This window comes from Girardinichthys multiradiatus, chromosome 20, assembly GCF_021462225.1.
Source record: "Girardinichthys multiradiatus isolate DD_20200921_A chromosome 20, DD_fGirMul_XY1, whole genome shotgun sequence".
Taxonomy (NCBI): domain Eukaryota; kingdom Metazoa; phylum Chordata; class Actinopteri; order Cyprinodontiformes; family Goodeidae; genus Girardinichthys; species Girardinichthys multiradiatus.
Genome location: NC_061812.1, coordinates 48,480,122 through 48,507,427, shown reverse-complemented (window position 1 = coordinate 48,507,427; position 27,306 = coordinate 48,480,122). Strand labels below are relative to the sequence as shown.

General features: G+C 40.4%; 1 protein-coding gene across 2 annotated transcripts in view; it reads right to left on the bottom strand.

The window, feature by feature from the left end:
* Positions 1 to 27,306, bottom strand: part of LOC124857578 (copine-9-like) — a 347,174-nt gene that overhangs the window by 804 nt on the left and 319,064 nt on the right. Inside the window, exons 19-21 of one of the 2 annotated variants that reach the window (XM_047348904.1) lie at positions 22,594 to 22,651; positions 3,364 to 3,437; positions 2,270 to 2,540 (exon numbers count right to left, since the gene is read on the bottom strand). In XM_047348904.1, the coding sequence (XP_047204860.1) occupies positions 2,313 to 2,540; positions 3,364 to 3,437; positions 22,594 to 22,651 (360 nt within the window). In that variant the 3' untranslated portion in view covers positions 2,270 to 2,312. Of the gene's footprint in view, positions 1 to 1,305; positions 2,541 to 3,363; positions 3,438 to 22,593; positions 22,652 to 27,306 lie in introns of those variants that run through there. The other variant, XM_047348903.1, reaches the window with a different exon arrangement.

Sequence of the window (27,306 nt, the reverse complement as noted above, 5' to 3'; positions counted from 1 at the left end):
TCGATGAAGCCTTGTTTTCTCCGGAGGAGCGTGCATGAGCTTGAGGCGCGTGTTTAGTCTCGTGCATGTCGAATAGGAGGAGACCAGGAAGGAGAGAAGGGGGTTTTTCGTGGGGAAAAACGGTTGGGGCTTACACCACAAACTACACTGTTCTTCTCACTCATGGTTCGAATTTGTGCAGGATTAGGGATAGTTCCTTCAAAGTGCGACTAGAGTCAGAGTCTCAAGCTTCAGTCATAATCTCTGCGTCATCTCTAAATCCTCCTTCTCCCCCATTGTGATGATCAGTTTGAACTAAAGCTAATTGTCCTCACTATGTAGGTGATTGGCCAATTCACTATTAGAGTTTAAAGGGCAATTGAACAGATGTACCTAATAAAGTGGTGGTTGAGTGTAGTCTCTCCAGTGAGTACTGGGTTTGTTCTGGGTACTCCTCACAGCTCAGAAAACCTCCAATGGAAGCCAGCAAGGAAGCATCTTGATCAGATTCCCATTCATTCTTTTCCTTTAGTTAACATTCTGAAAACTCTGAAAAGGTCACAAAGTATAGCTTATGACTGATTCACAAGAAGCCAGCATGTGTCTCGTGAAGCTCTCTCCGGTTGGTATCAACATGTGACTTAGTCCAGTGAATTAGGTGTGCTGTTCTTGCAAGTCCTAAATGTAAAGATTTGTGCTTTAAGCTTGAACCCCTGAAATACTTCCTAAATTGACCTAATTTGGTGGTAGAGTCGACTAATAGATAGTGATTGTCAGACTGGCGAGCTCGGTCACATGGACAGTCAAATGCCCTCTCCTTAAATCATTTGTGTGGCAGCATTTTGGATACCCTGTTAGAAAAAAAAAGGAGCCGGAGTTTATTGGATAACCAATAGCTGCTAATTACACAAAGGTTAATATCTGATTCAGACCTCCCTGCTGGGGCTAAACTAAAGGGCTATTTTCCTTTTTTTTTTTTTTTTCAAATCTGGACTACAATCGATCTCTACTTCAAAATCTAAAACAATGATCCAACCTGAACTACACTGTTCTACACTGAAATGTTCTTATAACACAAGTCGAGATTCCTAAAACTTTCATTTTAATTGTGAAAACAAAAACAAAAAAGCACCTTCCAATGCATGTTTTAGCTTTAGGACTACGGTTAATTTAGACAACCATAAAAAACAAAATACATGGTTGGATTATTCTAGACTGATCACAAAATTTTTTAAACCACACACGTTGGTAATCTAACAGCTGAGTGTGAAGCCTTTTATGTTTCAATTGAGTAAAAATATTAAAAAAGAAAATGTGATCCCAAAACCTGTTACAAAGAATCCTTTTAGTAACATTTCTTGAAGTACTACACACAGGATTTAATGTGAATTATACATGGCTGAAAATGTGCAACGCTGTTAAGATTAGAAGACCATAGCAGGATGCATTAAAACAACCACCGTTTATTGTAACATATGTCCCTTTTCTGGACAAGTCACCCTGACCACAAACACGATTCTAATGTTTCATTAAAATAGATTACTTTGAATTTTAGTTAAATAGCACAAAATTCAAAAACAAAAAACAGATTTTATATCTACCTACATCAATACAAAGTTTTCTGTTATGTCAGTATTTCCTCTTTTTTTAGGAACCAAGGTGTTTTAAAAGTTTAATTTCCAGCACAAAATACAGCAATTATTTTCTGAAGTAATAATATGGACTGATGTAAGCTGGCAACCAGGTGGGACAACACTCATTTAAATTTTTCGTACTTCCTTAATCTTAGCTTGAGTCAATCCTTTAAAATACCCTGAAATGAAACAATCAAGGACAAAGGTCGTACTGCTGTCTACATTTCCTGCTAAAACAAATCAAGTTCTCTAGATTCTGCAGGAGCTACCAGAAACAGAACCAAGAGTGACTGAGTTGCAGACCTGTCTGCCAGACATATTACATTGAGAAAGATCAATTTAATGATTGAGTAATAAAATCTTTGTATTTGAAGCCTTGGTTTCAAATGCAGTCTGTTCCTCCTGACAGAATTCTATGTTCCACTGGTAAAATGTTTAGTTTTTAGGTGCTGAAGAAGTCACACCTTAGAAAAAGAAAAATTTTAACCATTTATTTTCTACCCTGATATTCTAAATCTATTTTAAAAAAATGGAAAAAAAGCATCATCATCCTTTTATTAGGCTCAGTTTAAGGATTTGGTTTGTGCCAATCAACCTCTGAAGTTATACATCTTGCACACTCACCTGTACACACACCCACACATACCCACACACACCTCCATTTGCTCAAGCTGGCTCTGCACCGTTTGTTGCCCTCAGTCAAGGATGAGAGTTTCTTTGTTTGGCAGCAGGAGCAGGGCTTCCAGTGGTGGTGGACACTGAAGGAGGGTCAGAGGTGGCTGGCAGTGGAGGCCGTGGTTCAATACCGCGGCTCTTCATAAAAGACATTAGCTGATCAGGGATCTCAGCAAGGACATCCTTAGCCAGTCGAGCCATGCTCAGAACCTGGTTCCCTGACCGATCAATGTAGTCTCGGAAAGGAACAAACTGGATAGGAGGAGAAAAAATAGTGTTCTTTGATTGGTGGGTGCAATGTTCTATTCAGCATTTGCAGACCATATGAAGTCTTAGATCTTAAAGGAAGACCTAGACTTTACTAAAACCAATTAACAGAAATCAGATCACTATGTAAAACAATAGTAAATGTGATTTGCAGCCAATTTTTAGCAACTCCTGTTAAAATAATGTAACGTTGAATATTTCAGTGATACTTTAGAGATGACATTCAGGTATTATTTTTATTTTCAAACATTGTAAAGTAAAGAATAAACACCGACTAAATTAAGTAGAAGATTTCAGAATGAATGATTTTATCTGCTCCTAATACAGCTGGGTAATTAGTCCAACTGGGTGCTCATGAGTCTGCAGGTGGCTGCTTGACTTACATGTTGTTCAAAGCTTTGCAACCAATATGTGCAGCATACAACCAGAGAAAACCTGATTCCAAAACTAAAGGTGGATCCATGTTGTGGGGGTCTGGGTTTCACCACAGAAACAGATAAAATGTCATGGATATGTAGAAAGGACGCAGCTTTATCTTGGTGATTTTTGGTCCTGCCATGAATACAATGTTCATGTGTAAACATCTGTCCTCTAGAACCTTTACATTTTTAAAAAATTGAAGAGTATCTATGATAAAAATGAAAGACTTCTACGTGCTTTACAAGTGGGAAAACCTGCAATATTGGCTGTGGATGAAATACTTGTTCTCCCCAATGTATGATACAATATAAAGTGTAACTAAAGAAATCTTTTTTGGCAAACAAATGTTGAAAATGATGGGGTGAAAAGTGTATCCTGAGTTCAGCACCTGGACGATGTCTCTTTCAGCAAATCGTCCCCTGGAAGACACTCTGACCTCATCTCCGTCAAGCTCTTCCATTGCTGCAAAAAACATACATAACATATTACTGAGTACATACGTACATACACACACACACATATATATATATACACTGCTCAAAAAAATAAAGGGAACACTCAAATAATACATCCTAGATCTGAATTAATGAAATATTCTTATTGAATACTTTGTTCTGTACAAAGTTGAATGTGCTGACAACAAAATCACACAAAAATCATCAATGGAAATCAACTTATTAACCAATGGAGGCCTGGACTTTGAGTCACACACAAAATTAAAGTGGAAAAACACACTACAGGCTGATCCAACTTTGATGTAATATCTTTAAAACAAGTCAAAACGAGGCTCAGTATTGTGTGTGTCCTCCACGTTCTTGTATGACCTCCCTACAACACCTGGGCATGCTCCTGATGAGACGGTGGATTCAGGTCTGGGGAACGGGCGGAACAGTCCATAGCTTCAATGTCTTCATCTTGCAGGAACTGTTGACACACTCCAGCCAGATGAGGTCTAGCATTCGCCTGCATTTGGAGGAACCCAGGGCCAACCGCACCAGCATATGGTCTCACAAGGGGTCTGAGGATCTCATCTCAGTACCTAATGGCAGTCAGGCTACCTCTGGCGAGCTCATGGAGGACCGTGCAGCCCTCCAAAGAAATGCCACCCCACACCATTACTGACCCACTGCCAAACCGGTCATGCTGAAGGATGTTGCAGGCAGCAGATTGGTCTCCACGATGTATCCAGACTATGTCACGTCTGTCACATGTTCTCAGTGTGAACCTGCTTTCATCTGTAAAGAACACAGGGCGCCAGTGGTAAATTTGCCAATCCTGGTGTTCTCTGGCAAATGCCAACCATCCTGCACAGTGTTGGGCTGTGAGCACAACCCCCATTTGTGGACGTCGGGCCCTCATACCATCCTCATGGAGTCGGTTTTTAACTGTTTGTGCAGACACATGCACATTTGTGGCCTGCTAGAGGTCATTTTGCAGGCCTCTGGCAGTGCTCCTCCCGTTCCCCCTTGCACAAAGGCGGAGGTAGCGGTCCCGCTGCTGGGTCTTCCTCCATGTCTCCTGGTGTACTGGCCTGTCTCCTGGTAGCGCCTCCGGGCTCTGGACACTACGCTGACAGACACAGCAAACCTTCTTGCCACAGCTGGCATTGATGTGCCATCCTGGATGAGCTGCACTACCTGAGCCACTTGTGTGGGTTGTAGAGTCCGTCTCATGCGACCACGAGTGTGAAAGCACCACCAACATTCAAAAGTGACCAAAACATCAGCCAGAAAGCATAGGTACTGAGAAGTGGTCTGTGGTCCCCACCTGCAGAACCACTCCTTTATTGAGTGTGTCTTGCGAATCGCCAAAGATTTCCCCCTGTTGTCTATTCCATTTGCACAACAGCATGTGAAATTGATTGTCAACCAGTGTTGCTTCCTAAGTGGACAGTTTGATTTCACAGAAGTTTGATTTACTTGGAGTTATATTGTGTTGTTTAAGTGTTCCCTTTACTTTTTTGAGCAGTATATATATATATATATATATATATATATAAATATATATCTCAAAAGTACACATACCCTGCCTAGCCAAAAAAAAGTCGCTACCAAAAAAAAAAAGGTTACACACTAATGTTTCGTTGGACCGTCTTTAGCTGTAATTACGCCACGCATTCGCTGTGGCATTGTTTCAACAAGATCTTGCATTCATGAGGTATAGTCTGACCGCTGCACAAAGCCTTCTTCAGCACATCCCAAAGATTCTCAAAGGGGTTAAGGTCTGGACTCTGTGGTGGCCAATCCATGTGTGAGAATGATGTCTCATGCTCCCTGAACAACTCGCTCACAATTCGAGCCCGATGAATCTTAACATTGTCAACTTGGAATATGCCCGTGCCATCAGGGAAGACAAAATCCATTGATGGAATATCCTGGTTATTCAGTATATTCAGGTAGTCCGTTGACCTTTTTCTTTGAACACATACCGTTGCTGAACCCAGACCTGACCAACTGCAGCAACCCCAGATCATACCACTGCCCCCACAGGCTTGTACAGTTGGCACTAGGCATGATGGGTGAATCACTTCACCTGCCTCTCTTCTTACCCTTATTCACCCATCAATCTGGACTCATCAGACCATTTGACCTTCTTCCATTGCTCCAGAGTCCAATCTTTATGCCCCCTAGCAAATTGAAGCCTTTTTTCCAGTTAGCCTCACTGATTAGTGGTTTTCTTAGGGCTACACAGCTGTTCAGTCCCAATCCCTTGCGTTCCTTTTGCATTGTGCATGTGGAAATGCTCTTATTTCACTATTAAACATAGCCCGGAGTTCTACTGTTGTTTTTCTTCGATTTGATTTCACCAAACGTTTAAGTCTTCGCCGATCACGATCATTCAGAATTTTTATCCGGCCACATTTCTTCCTCAAAGACGATGGGTCCCCACTATCATTTCTTCCTCAAAGATGATGGGTGCCCACTATCCTTCCAGTTTTTAATAATGCGTTGGACAGTTCTTGACCCAGTTTTGGTAGTTTCTGTAATCTCCTTAGAAGTTTTCTCTGCGTGATGCCTGCCAATGATTTGACCCTTCTGAAACAGACTGACATCTTTTCCATGTCCACGGGATGTGTCTTTCGACATGGTTGTTTAAGAAATGAGAAGCAAGTCATTCCACCAGTTTGGGTTAAATAAGTGCTACAAATGGCGTGACTCGGTATCGACCTGTGACACCATCCTGGAGGGGGGCATCGTCCAAGCTGCTGCTGCCAACAACTTAATGCTCACCTTCTACCGATTATTCACTTGGCCCTGTCTTTCAGTGTTTAACCCTATTTTTCTCCTAGACATGGCTACTGACTGAGCTTTTACTGTGACTAACTGTATGTGCTCTATCTCATACTCGAAACTTGAAAACTAGCTCAGAGTTTATCTGTTTTTTCTTTCTAGATGAAACCACTAAAGGAGCTACATTCATTAACATTTGCTTTTCCTATAGAAAGTACTCCTAGATCAGTGCTTCTGTGTTCTCCTTGTGTCTCTGCTCTGTTCTCTCAAACCTCCAGTTGGTCGTGGCAGATGGCAGCTCACACTGAGCCTGGTTCTGCTGGAGGTTTCTTCCTGTTAAAAGAGAGTTTTTCCTCTCCACTGTCGCTACATGCTGCTCAGTATGAGGGATTGCTGCAAAGTCAATGCAGGTGACTGTCCACTGTCTCTACATGCTCATCCAGGAGGAGTGAATGCTGCAAGTCACTGACTCGATGCAATCTGCTGTCTGTCTATCTGCCTGTAATTTACCACAGGGGCAAATGACCGCTTGTGTTTGCTAAAATGTTGCAATATCTGGCATACACACACACATATATATATATATATATATATCTCACACATATCTCCTGTCTTCTTCCTCCTCACTAAATATATCACTGTCTAAAGTTTCTATTTATGAAGTCAAATTTGAGCATGAAAGTTTGTTATTACCACTTTTGTGTCAGGGGACCATTGTGTCTTTAGCAACGACTTTTTTACATTTTCTATGGGGCGTGGAGATAAATATAGCAAATAATATAACTACTGTGAGATGCAAGCTTAAACACAGCTGAACAGAAAAAGTTGAAAATTTTTTATGTTATATGCCCTATGACCCCACCAAAGATCCCTTATGAATTACACCGTGCAGCACCCATTTTATTAGAATAGCTCAAGAGGTCTTTTGGTCAACAATAGCAAACTAAATCTCATTTCCTCACTATCAACTGTTGAATATCTTGATTAGCATAATCAACAGTGGGGAATGATTGGTTTCCTAGGTAGTTTCACTCATCTCAGTGTAAACAACATTAATTATGTCTCTAAGGAAAAAAGGAAGACTTTCAGACATAGAAGACAGCTACTAAGGCAACCTGCATATTAAACATGATTTTATTCTTTTACCTCCAGATTCTAAGGTTTAAAAAAAAAACAAAATCCCTAAACGTTGACTCTGTTGCTTGTCTACATTTACATTATTACTAATAACAAATACAAGGTTATATAACACCTTTAAGTACAAGGCTGTTTTTTTCTGACAATACTATTGTCTTTTGGTAAAATAAAGAACTTCCCATTTATAATTAAGCTTTAACACAATGTCCATAATAACTAAATCCAGTAAAACCACAAGTAGAAAGCAAGACTGCTCACCAGCCATGAAAACAGCCTCAGGGACTAATAAAGACTCTATATCAAAGACAAGTTGGCCATTCCACGCATAAGAGAATATCCTGCAAAACAACTTTATTAGAGCTAATATAGGCCACAGGAAGGGAAGATCTTATAGGATTGGACAAGGATTAGCATAATCTGTTTATTTATAATTGCTTGTCCACACAGAAACCGGAAGGTAAGGATAAAACATGAGAGTAATAGATGGGAGGATGATGAGGCTGGGCTGCTAGGATGCTGATGAGAGGCTGCTGAAGCTTGGAGCATACAGAGAAGGATGATGATAAAGTAAAAAGAAAAAAGAACAGAAGTTGGGAGAGAGCATAAAAACAGATAGAAACTGAGCCAAGACGTTTGAAGGATTCAGGTGCTTGAGACATGCCCATCAAGACAAAAAGCCTGACACAAAACACTCTGCTGCCCTGAAAAATCACAGCGCTTGTATGTATGTTAGCTGCATCTCTTCATTACATACATTGTGTTGTTCCGTTTTTATATAATTTATGGTTTTGTTTTGTAGGTAGTTCTGAATGTAATTCATTAAGTGCGTGATACTCATCTCTATGAGGCCCTTGTTCTGATGCTTTGTCAGTGAGTTCAGTTCTATGTATCTTAATATGATCAAAGGGTTTTTGATTTATCTGTAACCTGCTTGGTTGCCTGCCAGTGTAAATTTGCCTGTATTTGGGTCCATCATCTTCAAGATCACTTCAGCAGGATCTGGTGAAGACCATGAAGTCAGCAGGTGAATACGTAACATGTTTTGAGCTTTACACAGGGTGTGGCTTACACTGTAACAATCAGAGGGGATAACCTTTGTTACTTAAGTAAACTGATGTTTCAGAATCTTTCGAAGTTTTCTTGTTTAAACATAATGGCTGCCATCTATTGTGATGATAATGAGCAGTCTAGCAGTTTATAAGGCATGAAATGTATGAGGGTCTTTGCAGTCAGATGTCACACTCCTGATGCAAAACTAGCCGGAAACCAGATCCTGAACAGAAAACAAAAGCAGACTTACACAATGTATTCCATCCAATAATCGCAAACAACACTGAGGAAGACATGTGTGGAAATATAAATGCCTTATCATTAGTAGCTAAAGCTAAGATATATTTGGGATTTGCTGCTTATAGATTGATTATTATTAGGAGTTTTTAGTTATGCTTTTGAAAGTTAGAAAAATCCTTAAACAGTAGCTTCTAATGTGGTCACACAATGAGTGTTTATTATTCAAGGTTAAAGCTTGCAGGTGTTTTCTGTCTGTATTGTGAGAAGCTGGCAGTGGATTAGGGAGGCATGGTACTCCTCTCACTGAAGATTCCTGAAGACGTGTAGGAAACAATTCTTTAATTAAATGATGAAATGTATCTCTGTTTCTTTGATACTGTTGCTGGGGAGACATCCACAGACAGAATGATTGTGTATGTGTACTGCATAGCAGCGTGGGGTATAAAATGTAATGTAACGCAACACCCAGTGAGACAACACACAGACGTTTCCAGGTACCCGTGTAAGTGTGTGTCTCCTCTCTGAATTCAGAATGGTTTTAATAAACTTGTGGAAACGTACAACTGATCTCTGACTGAGGATTGTCCTTTGGGTGCCAAATAAAAAGAGTCGGGGAGAGGTGAGGAGTAATGTAAGAATTAACTGACGGCTAGTAAAGTATTCCTACCTCAACAATTGGTGCCGTGACCCGGATTTGGCACTAACTAAAGGATAATTAATTGACTACGAGGCGGACGTCGTTCTACAACACCACAGGGTCGACCCAAAACAAAAGGTAAAGAGATCTATATTTATTCTCCTTTTGCCTGCTAATAGTGTAGGTGGTGTTGTGGAATAGATATCTGTTTTCTCTTAAATTTACAGTCTTGATCAGTTTTGGGTAAAATATTTGTTGGTTGAAATAATGGATTACGGTAAAGAAATGATATAGTGCGTAAAAATATTTGTTGATTGACACAAGATAAATTTTAGCCGAGATACTTGAATGTTGAGGCTGTAACATACTTTTCACCGAAGTTACTTAAATGGTGACGGTGTTGAAGTAAATAAGTTCCGGATTTGGCATTCCAAACTTAGTCCTGACGAGGACTGGGGTATTTAGGCTGGGGTTAGTAAAAGCCTCCCAGAGGGACTGAGGACGCCTCAAAGTGGCCAGGGATAGGACCCCAAGACCCTGAACTGGCAGGTGAGGGAAGACAGTTGAGATACTTAAATGGTGAAACTGTAAGAATAAGATTAAGTAAAAGGAATTCCAGGGAGTCAACGGAGGGTTGATTCTTAGGTGTCAAACCGGGTTTGGCATCACAGCGGTCGGACCAGGAGAGATTGAAAAAGTCCTGCTGAGTGGAAGGGTTCAAGGCCCTCTGCGGAGGGCACAGATTGTGTTAAATATGCTTTAATTTGAGAAGATAAGTTTGGTTTTTCACAGAGTGGAAATTTTAGGGTAAATAAGTTAAATAGTTTCAAGTAAAACAGTTGATGGATGGAGATGAGAAAAATAAAAAACATAAGAAAAAGATTAAAAAGCACAGAGTGCATCTATTAAGGTGTTAAAGAGTTAAAACTTTCCTGCAGGAAGTTTCGTTTGTCTTAAATATTGCGATCAGTCGGAAAAGAAAGTAGTATAGTGCATGTTATGGTGGACAACTGACTGACTGATAATATTTCTGTGTGCAAAATCTGAACCTATACTAAACTTTTTCATCTGCCTCTCTCACACACACATACACACATGTATGGGATTTGAGTGCAACATCTGCGTTTTTGAGTCTGGACTTTAGAAACCTGCCCTTCTCATGGCTACTCGACCAGAGACCCTTCTTCAGCATGGCCTGAAAGAGAGAGCCTGTCTGCCTGCTGTAAATCACAATGTGAGTTTCCACGAGAACGAAACTCAGAAGAAGTCTGGCCCCAAACCCACTGAGATGGACAACAATCCATGCTGTTTGCAAGAGCCAGAAGAGCGATCCACTGGATTTATATTGAAAGCACATCTTATGCGGGCAGAAGAGAAACAGGCCGGAGCAAAGTTCTTTCTCCCTCCTCGAGAAGTTAAAAATGGACAAGAAGGATTGAATGTTTCACCAACAGACCTGAAGGGCCTGGGTTGTTTTTGTTTTGGACTGATAAAGGATTGTGTGCCATGACAGTCTGACTCTGGAGCGATTTAGAAACTGATGGGGGTAACGTACAAACACACACACATTTGCATAAATCTTTTCCTATTTTCTGCAATGAAGAACGCTTATTAACCGCTGCTAATGTGACACGCTGGCCTGACGTTGACAGATATAGCGGGTTAAAATATTATTTTAGGGTTAGAAAAGTATCTTCTAAAGGGTGATAACTTAACTCATTTGATACTTTCCAGTTAATTCTTTTAGAGAAGCAAGTTCTCTTTTGTCATGGAATATTCAGGGTCAATTATTCTAGTTATTAAAAGTTATTAAAAAGCAGAGGAAGTTACATCTCCAAAACTCAGCAGTAACCATGTGTTTTCTATGTTATTCTCAGGACAGATCTCATGAAGGAGCATTTTTAAAACCCAGCGCATGCGTAAAACCTGATTGGTTTTTCTTTCAGCCATTATTTTCTGTTGTCAGAGTTTGTATCCCATAAATCTAATGGGTAGAGACCTCATTAAAACCGGCTTAGTTTTACTGCAGATGGTCTTCATACAGTCTCTGACACAGTATTTACAGTTTGGTGCAGTTTATGTCCGCAAGTGCTAACTGACGCTTATGGAAAGTACAAATTCATTGTTTTTCACAGCAGCTGCTGGGAAGAGGTTAAATTAATTTCTTTCCTTCACTCTTCTGATTCATGCAGCGTGTTGATTTACACTGTACCTTATATCAGATCCTGACAAAAACTATGAAAGGCTTGGTTCTGCAGGTTCTTTTTTCTCCATTTGGAGAAGGAAAGAGAAACCTAATCAGTTCTGTGTTGCATAGAAATATGAAAACACTTGTTTTCTAAGATATCACCAGCTAAAACATTTTAAACTTTTGTTTTGAGAGTAATTGGTTTTGTTAAACACATTTGCCTTGGCAAGACAAACCTTTAAAATGAGAATGAAAAAATTGGGTTATTTTTGAAGGTAAGAGATTCTGATTGGACAGTGGTACCACACAAAAATTAAACTAATCTCATGTTTCCTAAAAGACTGCATAGAAAAGGCCTTCAGAACTGTGGAGTTATTTCCCACCACAGTACCATGTTTTTAAGCATGCTTTTTCTTTATTTTAAAACAGATCTGTATTTTTTGTTTTTGGCTTTTTAGCATAATGTTTGTCTGAAGCTTATTATGAACTGGGTTAGGAGCAAATATGATCTGAGGTAAATTAGGAGCTGTGAACTAGTGATTTTTAAATCTGATAATTGTCTAAGCAGAAATAATGCACTAACAGGTCTGGGGATATTTAGCCAATCCTCTCTTCAATCTGCAGAAAGTTAACATAATTGTTCATTTTAGGAAAAGAAAAACAAATAAAGGCTCTCTTAATACTAAAGAGGATGGTCCTCAAACTCCAGTCTCCTTGTTTGATTTCTTAAGGTTTAAAGATAAAAAAAAATACATGGGAGTACAAAGGTACACAGAGTAATTTCAGATTACTAAATCATAAAATATTGGAACATTTATCAGCATTTGGATTATTAAAGAGGGGTTATAGTAATAATTTTCTCCCCAACTCTCAAAATTTAAATAGCCAAATTAAGGAAAATTATGTGTGTCCTCCCTTTGAAACACTATGTGGAAAAAAGTCCAGTTTGGAGTCAAGCTTATTATCTTAATTTCTGATTAAGTCAAACACTGCAGTTTTTGTTTTGTTTGGGTATACCATAAAAATTTCAACGCCGGCTTAAAATAGTTCTTTGCATTTAACCTGAGCAGAGAAATTCTTGAATGCAGCTGCGATTAAATTGAGCAAAACAAAAAGAGAATTATAACAATAACTCTCAGGATTGTAGTTATTATTATAGAGTTATAGTACAAAGAATTGGCAAAAGGGTTTTAGCATCAGTGAATTTGGATAAATTTAAGAGAAAACTGTTGCTGTGCTTCTAAATACTTTGAGATCTCTTTGGACTATGTGCACTCATCTTAAAAAGGATCCTGAAGATTGTCATAACAAAATTGATCAATTACAGCATTAAAATATATGGCTGAGAAAATATATTTTGAAAAGAGATTGTTAAAAATTTATTTGAGTTCTTGAAGTTTCAAATTTGGCCATTTGTTTGTCTTTGATGTTTTGTCTTTCTTTATTGGAATGAAGGTTTGTTTATTTGTTGCATGAAACAATAATCCATGTTTAGAATAATGTTTCGAAATCCTAGATTGATTAAAACTTTGAGTTTTCAGGAGAGTTAAGAAGCAGCTTGTTTCTGAGGTAGGTGCATGTTAACAGTTTTGCTGTTTAAGGTACACTAAGGGTTTGAATGAAGAAACTGTGGGTCCGCCCAGAGGCTGTCAATCAGAGGTTAGTTCTGCCTGACTCCGCCCACCTACCAGGTTGGTTCATGCCTTTGCTGTCATGGTAACGTTCAGCACCTCCCTTCCTGAGTTTTAACACTGTTTAAGAGGCAATAGAGTCAAAATGCTTGTAGTGATTGTTGCCTTGAAAACATGTGTTTTGTATAATAATTAAGGATGTAGCATGACTTTTAGATTTAGGTGTTTTACTATTAAAAGGTTAATAAAATAGTTTAACCTAGTTTGAAGAATTAGTTTTGCATACAGAATCATTGGTGATTTATTAGATTGAAAGTTTTCCCTGGTGCCATTAAGCTAGCTGACAGTCCCAGACATGCCAATACTTTGCTGAGCGCTAATACTTTTTTGAGTGCGAAAACTTCTTTGGGTGCGAAAACATTTGAAAGTGTGAATACTTTTGTATGGTGTAAAAACTCTTTAGGGTGCTAAATGTTATACTACCAACAATACCATGATAAAATGCAAAAGGTTCATTTTACAGGGAAATAATTCCATATTTGGCTCAGATTGTGTGCATTCTTGATTTTTCCTCTTTGAGAGAGGTTAGTTTTCAGCTCTGTGAGGCGACCTTGACAGGGAGATGCAGCTGCCTGAGAACAGAGATAACACTTCTGCACAAAAGGCAGAAGCCTGTCTCTGCTGAGAGATGGGGATTGTAACTCTACCCTGCATGTGTCGGGCTCAAGGTCCGCGGGCTAAAACTGGACCCCAGAAGTTCAGTGATTCTCTAGAAGTAGAGCCTTTAACATGGTGATTGTGTGCTTGAATGTTATTTTGTCAATCAATAAATAGTTTTGTCTACATTCTGCCACAATCTGCCTTTTGAAAATGTTTTGAATCTTGCTCTTTATGTCTAAAAAAAAAAAAAGAAATTGGCTAAAGTCTGCAGACACAAAATGAACCTGGATTGAAGCTCTAACTATGTTTATTTAATCTGAGATCCTCTCCAAATGCAACAGTATATGTCAGTCTACATGAGATACTAACAACTTCACCTACTGGTATAATATAAAGATCTGAATGAATATGTGAAACAAACAATGATGAAAGTTTTTCAACAGGTGATGCTCATCCAGGAGGAAGACAGTGTTCCTAGGAAATGCAGCCCATTCATTAACAATCAATTTTTCTCCTATAGGTGGAAGTTTTGCTGACTAATCATAGGCTGGATCTATGAAACATTATGTGCACAGACCAAATGACCAAGGTTCTGACTGACTTATGAACCTCACTGACCTGACAATGATAACATGACACCCAACAGATAATACCTTTAAGGTGGATCCCACTAAGACCACCTTATTGATTCTTGGTGAATAAAAAGAATTGAAGCGTTCAAAACAGACCTAGTGGAAACAAAAGGGGTTATGAGGAAACGATGTACATTTTAAGAATAATAGAAATCAAATTATGTTCAAATTTTTGCAAATAAAATTACTCTGACAGAAAAATAAGTAAGTAGTGTGTGAATGTGTGGGAATGGGAATGACTGATTTCATTGGAATGCATCTTTGAGGGACCTTAAAAGCGCTAATAAAAGGTCTGATGTTCTGATGATCATTGCCAAACTTATATCTTAATAAGGTTTCCAGAATCTTTTCCGAAAAATCATATAAAGATAGCAAAGGTTGTACTTGTATTGAAAATACGGATAACCTTAAGAAAGTTCATAGACCCGTCTTCAATTTTTCACAATTCTTTTACAAACAGGTTATTTAAACCTTCATGTGGCCAAATGTCTGTATTTGACTTTCTGTTTTTGTGAAATAAATGTCTGTTTCATGTTATGTAAAAAATTAGAGTCCTCAACATTACCATAATAATATTAGGTCAGTTCTCTATGGTAAAACAAAAAGATTTTAACAGACGTTTAGACGTTTTCCAGTCAGGTTCAAAATGATTGAATTAGACTCAAAATCAACACAAGATGAAATTAACCTTAACAGAATTACTGGACTGGACTGAAATAGAGAAAACTTGAGTTAATTGAAACAAACTTTAGTTACTTGAACTAAACACAAAGCTGACTGAAACTGTATGTTGTATCTATAAAACTGGGTAAGACAAACTAAGATTACAAGATATAATATGCCTTTCAATTTTGTGTTCATCAGTGAGTGAGTTTTTATTTTCATTTTTAATAAGAACTAAACCAAGCATTATTTAAATTAATAGCAACTACCAAAAATCGTGATCTCATTTTTAAATGTAATAAGGACAGCGGCTACAGTGACACATTGGGAAGACCCATGTGTCAAGGGGGGAATATGTTACATCTGGTAAAGCATTAATCCTATGTTACATCTGGTAAAGCATTAATCCTACACTATAAATGTTTCTGACTATGCAAAGAATTTTTGCAGATCATGCATAATTTGTTGCAAACACGGGGGAACAAATATTGCCTAGTGGTAATAGATTAACCTAGTTTCACATTTCTTCCCCACATATGGTATCCCACAGATTATAAGGTCAGATAATGGAACTCATTTTGTAAATAAACTAATAGAACTAAGCTCTAAAGCATTAGGGTTTCAGTTAAAGATTAAGGAATTGAGAGGAGTGGTAAAGCACTCTCTGGCAGTTGGGGACTGGCAGGACACCTCAGACACCAACTTAATTTTGGTTACAGAGTTCTCAAAACAGGTCCCAGAGAAACCAACCGAGGGACCTCAGCCAACCACGTCCGAAGCTGAGTAGATCCTGCTGAAGGTGATCAAAAGGAAGTGGTCAGAGCCCAGGTGGACGGGTCCATTCCAGGTCACAGAGAGAACCTCACATGCGGTGAGGGTCAAGGGCAAAGGAGACACGTGGTATCTTTGGAGCCAGTGTGCAGCAGCACAGGCACCACAGAGATCGCTGCCAGAGGTCCAGCAGAACCTGAGGGACAACGCCAGCACACCGGAAGATCTTTCTCACCCAATTCAAGGGGCAGAATAATCCCCTAGGGTGAGAAAGCGTTCATTTACACCTAAAGGTTAGTCTACACCTTAGGTGCACCGTCAGATCAGTGGTTCCACAAATAGGGGCAGAATAATCCCCTGGTGAGACCACTTAGCTCCAGGTCAGTCTACACCTGTGAGTGAAGACCAGGACATCACACAGAAGAGGCGGATGTGATTGAGCTTTCCTCTCTTTCACTGGTGGTCGTAGCTGCTCTCCCACCGAGAACTGAACTGAACACTCTGAACTTTAAAAAAAATAATAATAAAAAGGTCTTTTGTGTTTCACCATATTGTTAATCCTCATCTTCCTTTGCAGGTACCTTCGAAAAGAATGGGAGGTGAAAATCTAGGACCCATGCCCCTTAAGGGTTGGGTCATGGTAGGTATAGGTGTTTTAGCATTCTTCATTGTTACATTGATTTTCGGATTGTTCTGTGAACTGCCTTTCCAAGCATGCTCCAGTCATCCAGACAATAAAGTATCAAAACGCAGCGCTCCACCCACTGCCAACAAAACCAGGGCTGGCCCTTTTACCCCTCTACGGAGAAATGGCACATACACTTGCTTTAACTTCACTTCCAAAACCCCGCAGGTGAATGTTGGGGAAATTCCTCGCGATTGGTGCAACTCCACGGTGTCAGGCTCAGTGATAGGTCCTTGGGCAAGATCAGGACTTTATTATTATTGTGGAGGACACCGCCTTCTGACTAGGATCCAAAATAATACTATTGTAGTGTGTGCCATGGTTAGGTTGCAGGCACCTCTCCTCTTGTTAGGAAAAGACCTTAAGTATCTTCCTTCAACACACGCCCAAAGCACAGCTTTAACTAGGAGAAGGCGTAGACATATCATAAAACGGAGCGCAAACACCTTTGACTTAAGCAAAGACTCACCCACTTGCATTGATGCAATAGGAGTTCCTCAAGGCGTACTTAATGAATACAAATTAGCGGATCAAGTCTCAGCAGGCTTTGAAAACATCCCCATTATAACAGTTTTGTTCCCTGTTACTCCCAATAAAAACATAGACCGCATCAACTACATCCATTACAATGTTTTACGTCTAGCTAACTTAACAAGGGATGCAGTAGAAGGCCTGTCCGAACAATTGGCACCAACCTCCCTCATGGCTGTGCAAAACCGAATGGCATTAGATATGTTGTTAGCAGAAAAAGGGGGCGTCTGTTCGATGTTTGGGGATATGTGTTGCACTTTTATTCCCAATAACACTGCACCTGATGGTTCCGTCTCAAAAGCTTTAGAAGGATTAAAAACACTTTCAGCCACTATGCATGAGCACTCAGGAATAGACAATCCATTCGAAGACTGGATGATGGGCATGTTTGGACACTGGAAAGGGTTGATTATGTCATTGTTTATTTCCATTGCTGTTTTTGTAGCTATTATGGTTACCTGTGGATGCTAACGAGGAGGAGGACGAAGATTAACCCGTAAGAGTAAATTACAGGGCGTCTGATATGTATTAATGTCTAGGGAGCAGAAGGATGGTAGAATATTATATTGGCATATTTTGACAGACTATGGAATAAAGCATGGATCGACACCCTCCAGTTAGAGGGGTCACATAGGTGACTTCAAAAGGGGGAATTGTGGAAATATAAATGCCTTATCATTAGTAGCTAAAGCTAAGATATATTTGGGATTTGCTGCTTATAGATTGATTATTATTAGGAGTTTTTAGTTATGCTTTTGAGAGTTAGTTAGAAAAATCCTTAAACAGAAGCTTCTAATGTGGTCACATAATGAGTGTTTATTATTCAAGGTTAACGCTTGCAGGTGTTTTCTGTCTGTATCGTAAGAAGCTGGCAGTGGATTAGGGAGGCATGGTACTCCTCTCCCTGAAGATTCCTGAAGACGTGTGGGAAACAATTCTTTAATTAAATGATTAAATGTATCTCTGTTTCTTTGATACTGTTGCTGGGGAGACATCCACAGACAGAATGATTGTGTATGTGTACTGCATAGCAGCGTGGGGTATAAAATGTAACGCAACCCCCAGTGAGACAACACACAGACGTTTCCAGGTACCCGTGTAAGTGTGTGTTTCCTCTCTGAATTCAGATTGGTTTTAATAAACTTGTGGAAATTTACAACTGATCTCTGACTGAGGATTGTCCTTTGGGGTGCCAAATAAAAAGAGTCGGGGAGAGGTGAGGAGTAATGTAAGAATTAACTGACGGCCAGTAAAGGTTTCCTACCTCAACACATGTCATGTTTTTGTTCTGGTGAGGGCCTGAATGCAGTGCGTGAAAAGAGTTGAAGCAAAAGGTGAGTGAGATGTATTGAATTAAATACAAGAACGGGCACGAGAGGAACCAGAGAACAACTGACTGGAACAACCAAAGCAATGCAGAATGGAGCACAGAAAAACCTTTGAAGCTGATTGGAGAGAAGCAGGTGAGATTTGACAGCAGTGTAACAGGTCAAGACAGTACAGAGGAGCTGAGTGAAAGGGATTAGTTAGAGAGATATAACAGGACACAAGAATGTCACAATTCACAGGTGTTTGGCTTTTGGTTTTCTTTTGTGTGTTTTGATCATTTCCTTGTTTATTATGTTGTTAAAGTCTTGCCTTGTTCAGTTCATTTCCCTGTGCTCATTATTATCAGAAAGGTGTTGCCTTAATAGTTCATTTGTTTGTGTCTAGTTTCTTAGTTTATTCTTGGGTTCTGTTCTAATTGCTTTTGGATCTATTTCTCTCAATTCAGTGTTAGTTTTTTCCTCTTGGTTAGAAATCCCTTTGTGTTGATTAGTCTTCCTCTCTCAGCTTCCCCATTTTCATTGTGCCAAGCTGGTTAACATTTCCTCAGTTTAGCTCTTCTGGTTCATTTGTGATTTTCCACCCCTGCCTCAGTATGCAGTATAAGCTCAGCGGTTCTCAGTGTTGTTCTGTTTGTTTTTCTGCCTCTTCCGCACTACCTGTTCTCCCAACAAGCAGCCCTGGAAGTTCTCCTTATTTATTTAAGGTGTTTTCCCTTCAGTTAGTCTCTGCAATAGGTCCTTTATAATCACAACCATGACAAAGAAGAAGCTAAGAATCACAAATCAAGGGGAAAACCAAAATTTGGAAAGCTGTTAAATAACAAACTGATCCAAACACAAAACCAAAGTGAAAACTAAAACACAAAGACCCATGGACAGAGCCGGCTCTGGTCATTTTGTGCCCTAGGCTAGATTAAAGTGTTGTTGGAGTCATCCATTTTGGACGCATAGTGGAACATGCGCAGCTCAACAGACATCGCAGCTCTGACGTCACCAGGATTATAAATCCGCCGGGAAAAAAAAGGTTCATTGCCATTTCCTGCGGGACGAAGCAATGGAGGCGCATATCTGGAAAGACAAAAGCCTGAGGCGAACTTTTGCTCCACAAGGCCATTCCTGGAAGAGCTTGAAAGCTGTAAATCTGTCTGATACAAGAAGATCAGAAGATTCATATACCGATCGAAGACCACGCCGACACCCGGCGCAGGTGAAAACCCACAGAGGTTTTATTTCCAAGGAGATGAGTTTCCTCCTTGTTGATTCAGTCGACTAACGATTCTTCATATTTTCCCCTCCTGGACGGATGAGAAGTTTACTGTTTTTTTCCTTGAGTTGATCACAGACGTGTGATCCCCCTCCCCCGTTTTTCTTCAGACCTCACTCATCCTCAACTGGTGGAGTGGATAAATCAACGTCAAAGTAATTTCGTTCTTTTTAAATTAAACCGATAGGTACATTTAGAAGTCTGGGCAGGATGAGGCATAGTTAAGGTGATTTAGAATCACCAGTAGTTTAATCTAAGGTATCAACTTGTTGCATGCAATACTGATTGAAGTGTTTTATGCTGAGCTGTGTTTTGATTTGCTGTGAAAGCGCTGCTGAATCGTGCATGTTCATGTTTTTGTCTGGCTGATCCCAGATCAGCCAGGAGTTAGAAGTTGGACTTTTAAAAGTTTTCATTCAAAGCAACTGCGGTCTGGGCCTCGCCCAACCACTCCTTTGTTCCAGTCTATTGCTGGAGTTTTTCCACTGAGTTCCCGTCTGAGAGTTTTATGACTCTTTGTTTGAGATTTGGGGCAATCAGCTGTACGGCTAAAGGGGCGTGGCCCCACCATTTTATCAGCTGACCGCTGCAATCGAGACATCAGCACCAGGAGGATTTCTCGTTCCATTTCACCCAAATTGCACATTTTGTCCATAAAACTACTGGTTTGATCTTCATAGACACTAAATGCGCATATATCTTTCTTTTATTATTATTGTTAGGTAGTCATTTTTATCCCCTTTGTGTAGAATAGTGCTTGTTAGTTAGTTAAAGGTTTTTGGACCAGAATAATGGTATATCAGAATTATTTGGCTTCAATAAATCTTCATATATATACTTAAGAGAAGCGTTTGTGTTTATTTCGTGCAAGAGTGATTTGTCTGTCAAAACAAGGTTGAAGTTCCCCTACCTTGGGTGAAGTGGTTGAATAAACAGTGATATTTTGTGGCTTTGGCTAATAATTTATCAATTATTAATGATGAATAGCTAATTGTAATTATTAAAGAGCTTTGAGCCAATAATCACAACACCAGAGGACATCTAGGATTTCTATTCCTAATTAATGTTTTTTGGTTAAGAAATAAAAAAAATTTCAAACTATAATTTTAAATTATAATTTTTGATAAATATTATTTAATCAATAATCACAATTCTTACAGTGTCCTAGGCAAGTTCACTTGTCTTCTTTATCTTTTGTTGTTTAGACAAGTTTAAAGGTTTACTCATTTTATTGGCACAGTAAAATAGACTTTCAGAGTCTCCATGTGTGGACAGACGTGTCCAATATGTTCTCAGTGCATCTGTCCAGGACAGATGTAGATTAGATTTACTTGTTACTGATCAGTGCAAGTTAAACATGCAGGTGCATCAGAGAGACTACTTCATGTTTTCACTATTAACAACTATTAAGTAAAGAAAATGGATTTCTAAAATAAAGGGGGTTGTACCAAACGTATAGTTCCATTAGCAGCATTATTAAGCAACTTTGCCTAATTTTAATTAAGCCAGCCTAAGAAAACCAGAACTTCTACCTCAAGATTATTTAAATGGGGGCAAAAAAAGTAACGTTCATTAATATTTCATTTAAAGTCTTGTTATCCTATTTGTTAACAATAAGAGGGTGCCAGTCAGGGCTGCACATTGCTGCTATTATTATTCGTTTATTTAACACAACATTTAAGATTAGAATATCACATCAAAGCAATGAAAAATCTTTTTAATACAGAAATGTGGACTTAAGGAAAGGCATCTTAAATACCTGCTTAAAGACTGTTATTTTCAAAAGGTACTTTTAATTTGCTGCGATGGACTGGCGACCAGTCCAGGGTGTGCCCTGCCTCTCGCCCATAGACTGCTGGAGATAGGCACCAGCTTCTCCGTGACCCACTATGGAATAAGCGGTAGAAAATGACTGACTGACTGACTGACTGACTTTTAATTTGACAAACGAGCCTCATCGTATTCTCATTCACTCACATGTTCCTGTATTTCAACTGTATAGGATGGCAGATGAGTTTGAAGCAACAGAGAACGAAAGATGAAAGAGGAGGATGAAACAATCAAGAACAGAATAGGTTAATAAATTTATATTGCAAAAGATAGACTCCCACAATGCTCTCTGAGAGGATTGGTTCCGACTTGGGGTGAATGATGTGTAGAGGTCTATTCAACCAGGGAGAAAATTTAGGCAGAACTGCAGCTGAAATAATTTCTGTGACAGTAAACTAACCAGAGGGTCGCCTGATTTATCCTCTTTTCCATGCCACGTGTCTGCTTTTGAAGCTTTTCATGCATGACAGAGGCCAACTCAGGCACACACGATGCAGCTCTGTTTGATAAGTGAAGAAATCTGCGAACTGTTATGCCAAGCCAAAAGTACCGCTGAGGAAAAGACTAAAATAAATAGCAAAAATACCAAATGCAGCAGTGAGGGTATTACATTCTTATTTTTTCATAAAGTGAACAGTTTTCCACACAGAACTGTGCAAAAGTCTTCAAACATCCCAATTTGCATTTAAAACCTCATTGGTAAATGGATTGATTCATTATGTTTGAAAAAGTACAATTTACTGCTTCCATCAACTACCGCTATATTTTACTCCATGCCCCCACATGCCATCATGTTTTCTGATGACACATGATGCTGGGAGGAAAAAGATTCAATGCTGCAATTCCAAGCTCAATCCCTATAAACATTTATCAATGTTCTGGGGTAATTCATGCTGATAACTATTTGCTGTTCAATTAGAAAGTGTGTTTTTATCTCCTGCTCCATGGCTGAGATGTTTTTTTTATGTCTGAAGAGAGCCTGAAAACTGTGGATGACTGACAGTACAAGTACAGTAAGTGGGAGCAGCTGAGACAGATAGATAGAAGATTTACAGTAAAATGATGACATCGCTGGCGTATCTGTCAGGTTTACTGTACATGCCTCAGCAACCCCATTTCACACAGACATGCACATGCTTACCATCAAACTCAGCAGGGCCCACTCCTACTATAATTATAGACATGGGCAATGACGCTGCCTGTGGAAGAAGCAGAAAGATGACAAAATGATAGTTTGCAAAATTCAAACGTTCTATTCAAGAAATTAGATTATATATATATATATATATATATATATATATATAGATGGCTACTAATAGATCTTTGTTAAAACAAAGAGCAAATAAAACTACCATTTAAAATGGCAGGACCTAGTCAGTGACCTGAAGAAAGCTGGGACCACAGTCTCAAAGAAGACCATTAGTAACACACTATTGTCCCTTTTCCACTGGCTTGATTTTGGCCTGACTCGGCTCCACTCGGCTCGCTTCGCGAACATTTCCATTACTGTTATTTCAGCACCAGTACCTACATTTTGGTACCTCCTTCATAGCAGGGGATAGGGGGTCCCAAGTCGGTACTGTACGTGACGTGAACAAACAGCTGTTCACTGATTGGCTGTGGGCGCAGCCAGCCGTAAGAGTCAACCAGCGTAAAAAAACCAACCGGCATTTTCAAACGTGCATTCAAGCGGGTGAGAGAAACATATGATGAAGTCCGCACAGTTATCCGGAAAAGTCACCCCTTGGAGCAACGAAGAGGTGCAAGCTTTTCTGGGGATCAAAGGAGACTGCAATATTCAGAGGCAGCAGAATAAATATATAGGCAACAACTATTAGAAATAAAATAGGACCTAATTCAAATCTTTCCAAGTCTCTTTAAGGAAAAATTAAATCTTTAATAATATTAATAAAACGGATGTCAAAATCCTACACATCAAATTTGATTGTCAATGCAGTCAGCAGATTTAATCCCCAGGCAATAGACGTGTTACTTCTTGTTTTTGTAACGCGTTTCGGTCTTTATTTCTTTACATTGGCAGCTGGCGAAGAACGGTAGTGCTCCAATACCGTGACCACGTGCTTCATTCGCGGTTATGCAGCACGACACATGATGCTTTAAAGCAGCGCCTCCGGGAGCGGCACGAAAGCGGGTCTATGGAATGCAACACACAACGTGCAGAGCCGTGCGGAGCTGTTCCGGGCTGGCCAAATCGAGCTAGTGGAAAAGGGGCATATGCTGCCAGGGATTAAAATCCTGCAGCACACACAAGGTCCCCCTGCTCAAGCCAGCACATGTCCAGGCCCATGTCCGTTTGCCAATGACCATCTGGTGTAAGGCCACGGAACTGTGTGCAGGTTTGTCTTGCTGTGTGAGTGTTGATTCTCCTTTCCTCCACCAGGGTGTGACAGGTAGGTGCAGCCGCACAGCTGCACCGCATCAAGAGCAATCACTGAGGAGCTTTTTAAGCAGCTGAGACCTTGGAGGAGGTGTCGGATTGTCTGCCTAGTGGTAATCAGGACAACTAACCGTGCTCTGTGTTTGACTTTGTGCCAACCTGCCTTTGCTAACCCCAGCTCTGTTCCTTCCTGAAGGATGTTGACAACAAGACCCTGCTCTGGATAAATCCTCCGTGGTTGTCACATTGTGGTTTTGGGGTGGACCAAAGCGCAGACAAGAACTTGGCAGCAGCATTGTGAATCGCCTTCAGTTTTATTCGCAGGTTTCAATGCGAAGCAAAACATAACAAAACTCAATGCAGGTACAAGCATGAAAATAGTCCAAAACTTACTTGAGTATCACTGCAGGACGTAGCAAAGGCTGAACTTAATCAGGGGTTGTGATCGGATGTGAAATGAGGAACCAGGAAAGGACAATGAAACAAAACCAACTAATATACAGAGCGAGAACAAAGGCATGTAATCAAGGAACTAAGAACAGTTGTGACAAGGAGGCAATGAGGCAGAGGGAACAGGTGAAAACAATACATAAATTAAAACATGACGAGGGACTAATAAACAATACCGAAACGAAGCTATAAACAAATAACCAAATGAAGCATGAGAGTAAAGAATAATCATGAACCGAGAAACTATAGGGAACATAAGAAACACCATAACCTAAGAACGAACAAGGAACCCATAAAGCAAACCAGATTACAGAGTAACGAAACCTAACACCACACAGACTGAACTGACAGGAAGGGAAGCAGAGAACATGAGGACTAGGATGTAAACAAACAAAATGTAAACAATAAGTAAACACAAGCTAACCAGAGGGGCTGGAGAAATAAGATAAACAGAGCACAACAATAATAAACATAATAATAATAGCAATAATGACAACAAAGAGAAAACCATACTAAGTCATAACTAAGAAAGATAACATTAACTAAAGGATCTATGAACGAGGAGGGAGAGAAACACAACCTAACACTCAAAATAGCTGAGGAGAAAACAAAACACAAAGCCAACACAGAGTCCAAAAGGTGACACACCCTGACAGTGGTTCTGGCTTTACCTTGCTAGTTGTCGGCAAACCCGCTTCCTGGAGAACCCACTGTGGTTCCGCCTCCTGCCGAATGGTAAATACCTTAGTGAATTTACCCCAGTCCAAAGACCGCTCTGATCCACAGGATCACTTGCCTGTCAGCCTCAGTCTCCGTGGCTTGCTCACTTCTTCCCAGAGACAACACGATCATCTACAAGTTAGCCTGGAACTCTTACATTTAACATTAAGAACCACCTGCCTGATTGTGACTGCTCTCTTTTCCCTATTGAGCTGATCCCTGAAGCCCACTGGCTACGGAATCCTGACACTGTCCAAAACACAATTTTAATAAACTTGTTTAAACCTTTCCTGTCTCTCTGGTGTGCTGCTCTAGAGTCTCCTGGTTCAGAACACATCATGATATCTGGGTGATCCAGAGGAGGAATGGGAGAAGGTCATGTGGTCTGATGAGGCAAAAATAAAGCTATTTGGCCTAAACTCCACTCGCAGTGTTTGGAGGAAGAAGAAGGATGAGTACAACCCCAAGAACACCATCCCTACCGTGAAGTATGGAGGTGGAAACATTCTTTGTGGATGCTTTTCTGCAAAGGGGACAGGACGACTGCACCGTATTGAGGGGAGGATGGATAAGGTCATGTATCAGGAGATCTTAGCCAACAACCTCCTTCCTTCAATAAGGGCACTAAGGAGCGTCTCCGTAAGAAGCATCTCAAGGTCCTGGAGTGGCCTTGCCAGTCTCCAGACCAGGACCCAATCGAAAATCTTTGAATTGAGCTAAAAGTCCATATTGCCCAGCGACAGCCTCGAAACCTGAAGGATCTAGAGGAGTGGTCCAAAATCCCTGCTGCAGTGTGTTCAAACCTTGTCAAGAACTACAGGAAGCGTCTGATATCTGTAATTGCAAACAAAGGTTTCTGTACCAAATATTAAATTTTGTTTTTTTCTGATGTATAAATTACTTATGTCATACAATAAAATACAAATTAATTACTTAAAAATCACACAATGTGACTTTCTGGATTTTTGTTCTAGATTCCGTCACTCATAGTTGAAGGGTACCTATGAAGCAATTACAGACTTCTACATGCTTTGGAAGTGGGAAAACTTGCAAAATTTCCATCACATGTACACAACAACTATGAGAGACAAAATAAGATTAAAAAAAAAAAAATCCAGGTAATCACATTGTAGGATTGTTAAAGAATGTATTTGTAAATTATAGTGGGAAGTAAGTATATTGTATAACAAAAGTTAAACTCAATACTCTAGCATAACCTTTCTTGACAATGACAGAGGTCAAACATATCCTATAAGTCTTCACCAGGTTTGCACACACTCCAGTTCCTCCAGGGGGAGCCCAAGGCGTTCCCATGCCAGCTTAGAGACATAGTCCCTCCAGCGTGTCCTGGGCCGTCCCCTGGGCCTCCTCTCGGTGGGACGTGCCTGGAACACCTCCCGAGGAAGGCGCCCAGGAGGCATCCAGTATAGATGCCCGAGCCACCTCAACTGGCTCTTCTCGATGTGGAAGACCAGCGGCTCTACTCAGAGCCCCTCCCGGATGGCCAAGCTCCTCACCCTATCTCTAAGGGAGTGCCCGGCCACCCTACGGAGGAAGCTCATTTCAGCCGCTTGTATCCGGGATCTCGTTCTTTCGGTCATGACCCAAAGTTCATGGCCATAGGTGAGGGTAGGAACGTAGACCGACCGGTAAATTGAGAGCTTTGCTTTTCGGCTCAGCTCTCTCTTCACCACAACGAACCGGCACAGCGCCCCCATTTACTGTGGCAGCCGTACCGATCCGTCTGTCGATCTCCCGCTCCATTCTTCCCTCACTCGTGTACAAGACCCCGAGATACTTAAACTCCTCCACTTGAGGCAGGAACTCCCCTCCAACCTGAAGAGGACAAGCCACCCTTTTCCGGTCGAGTACCATGGCCTCGGACTTGAAGGAGCTGATCCTCATCCCAGCCGCTTCACACTCGGCTGTGAACCGCCACAGCGCATGCTGTAGGTTTTGGCTAGAGGGGGCCAGCAGGACCACGTCATCCGCAAAAAGAAGAGACGAAATCCACTGGTCCCCAAACCAGACCCCCTCCGGCCCTTGGCTGCATCTAGAAATTCTGTCCATAAAAGTTATGAACAGGACCGGTGACAAAGGGCAGCCCTGCCGGAGTCCAACATGCACTGGGAACAGGTCCAACTTAGTGCCGGCAATGCGAACCAAACTCCTGCTCCGCTCGTACAGGGACTGGATGGCCCCTAATAAAGGGCCCCCGATTTCATACTTCTGGAGCAGCCCCCTGTAGTTGGAGCACACCCTCCGATCCCCCTTCTTATGAAGGGG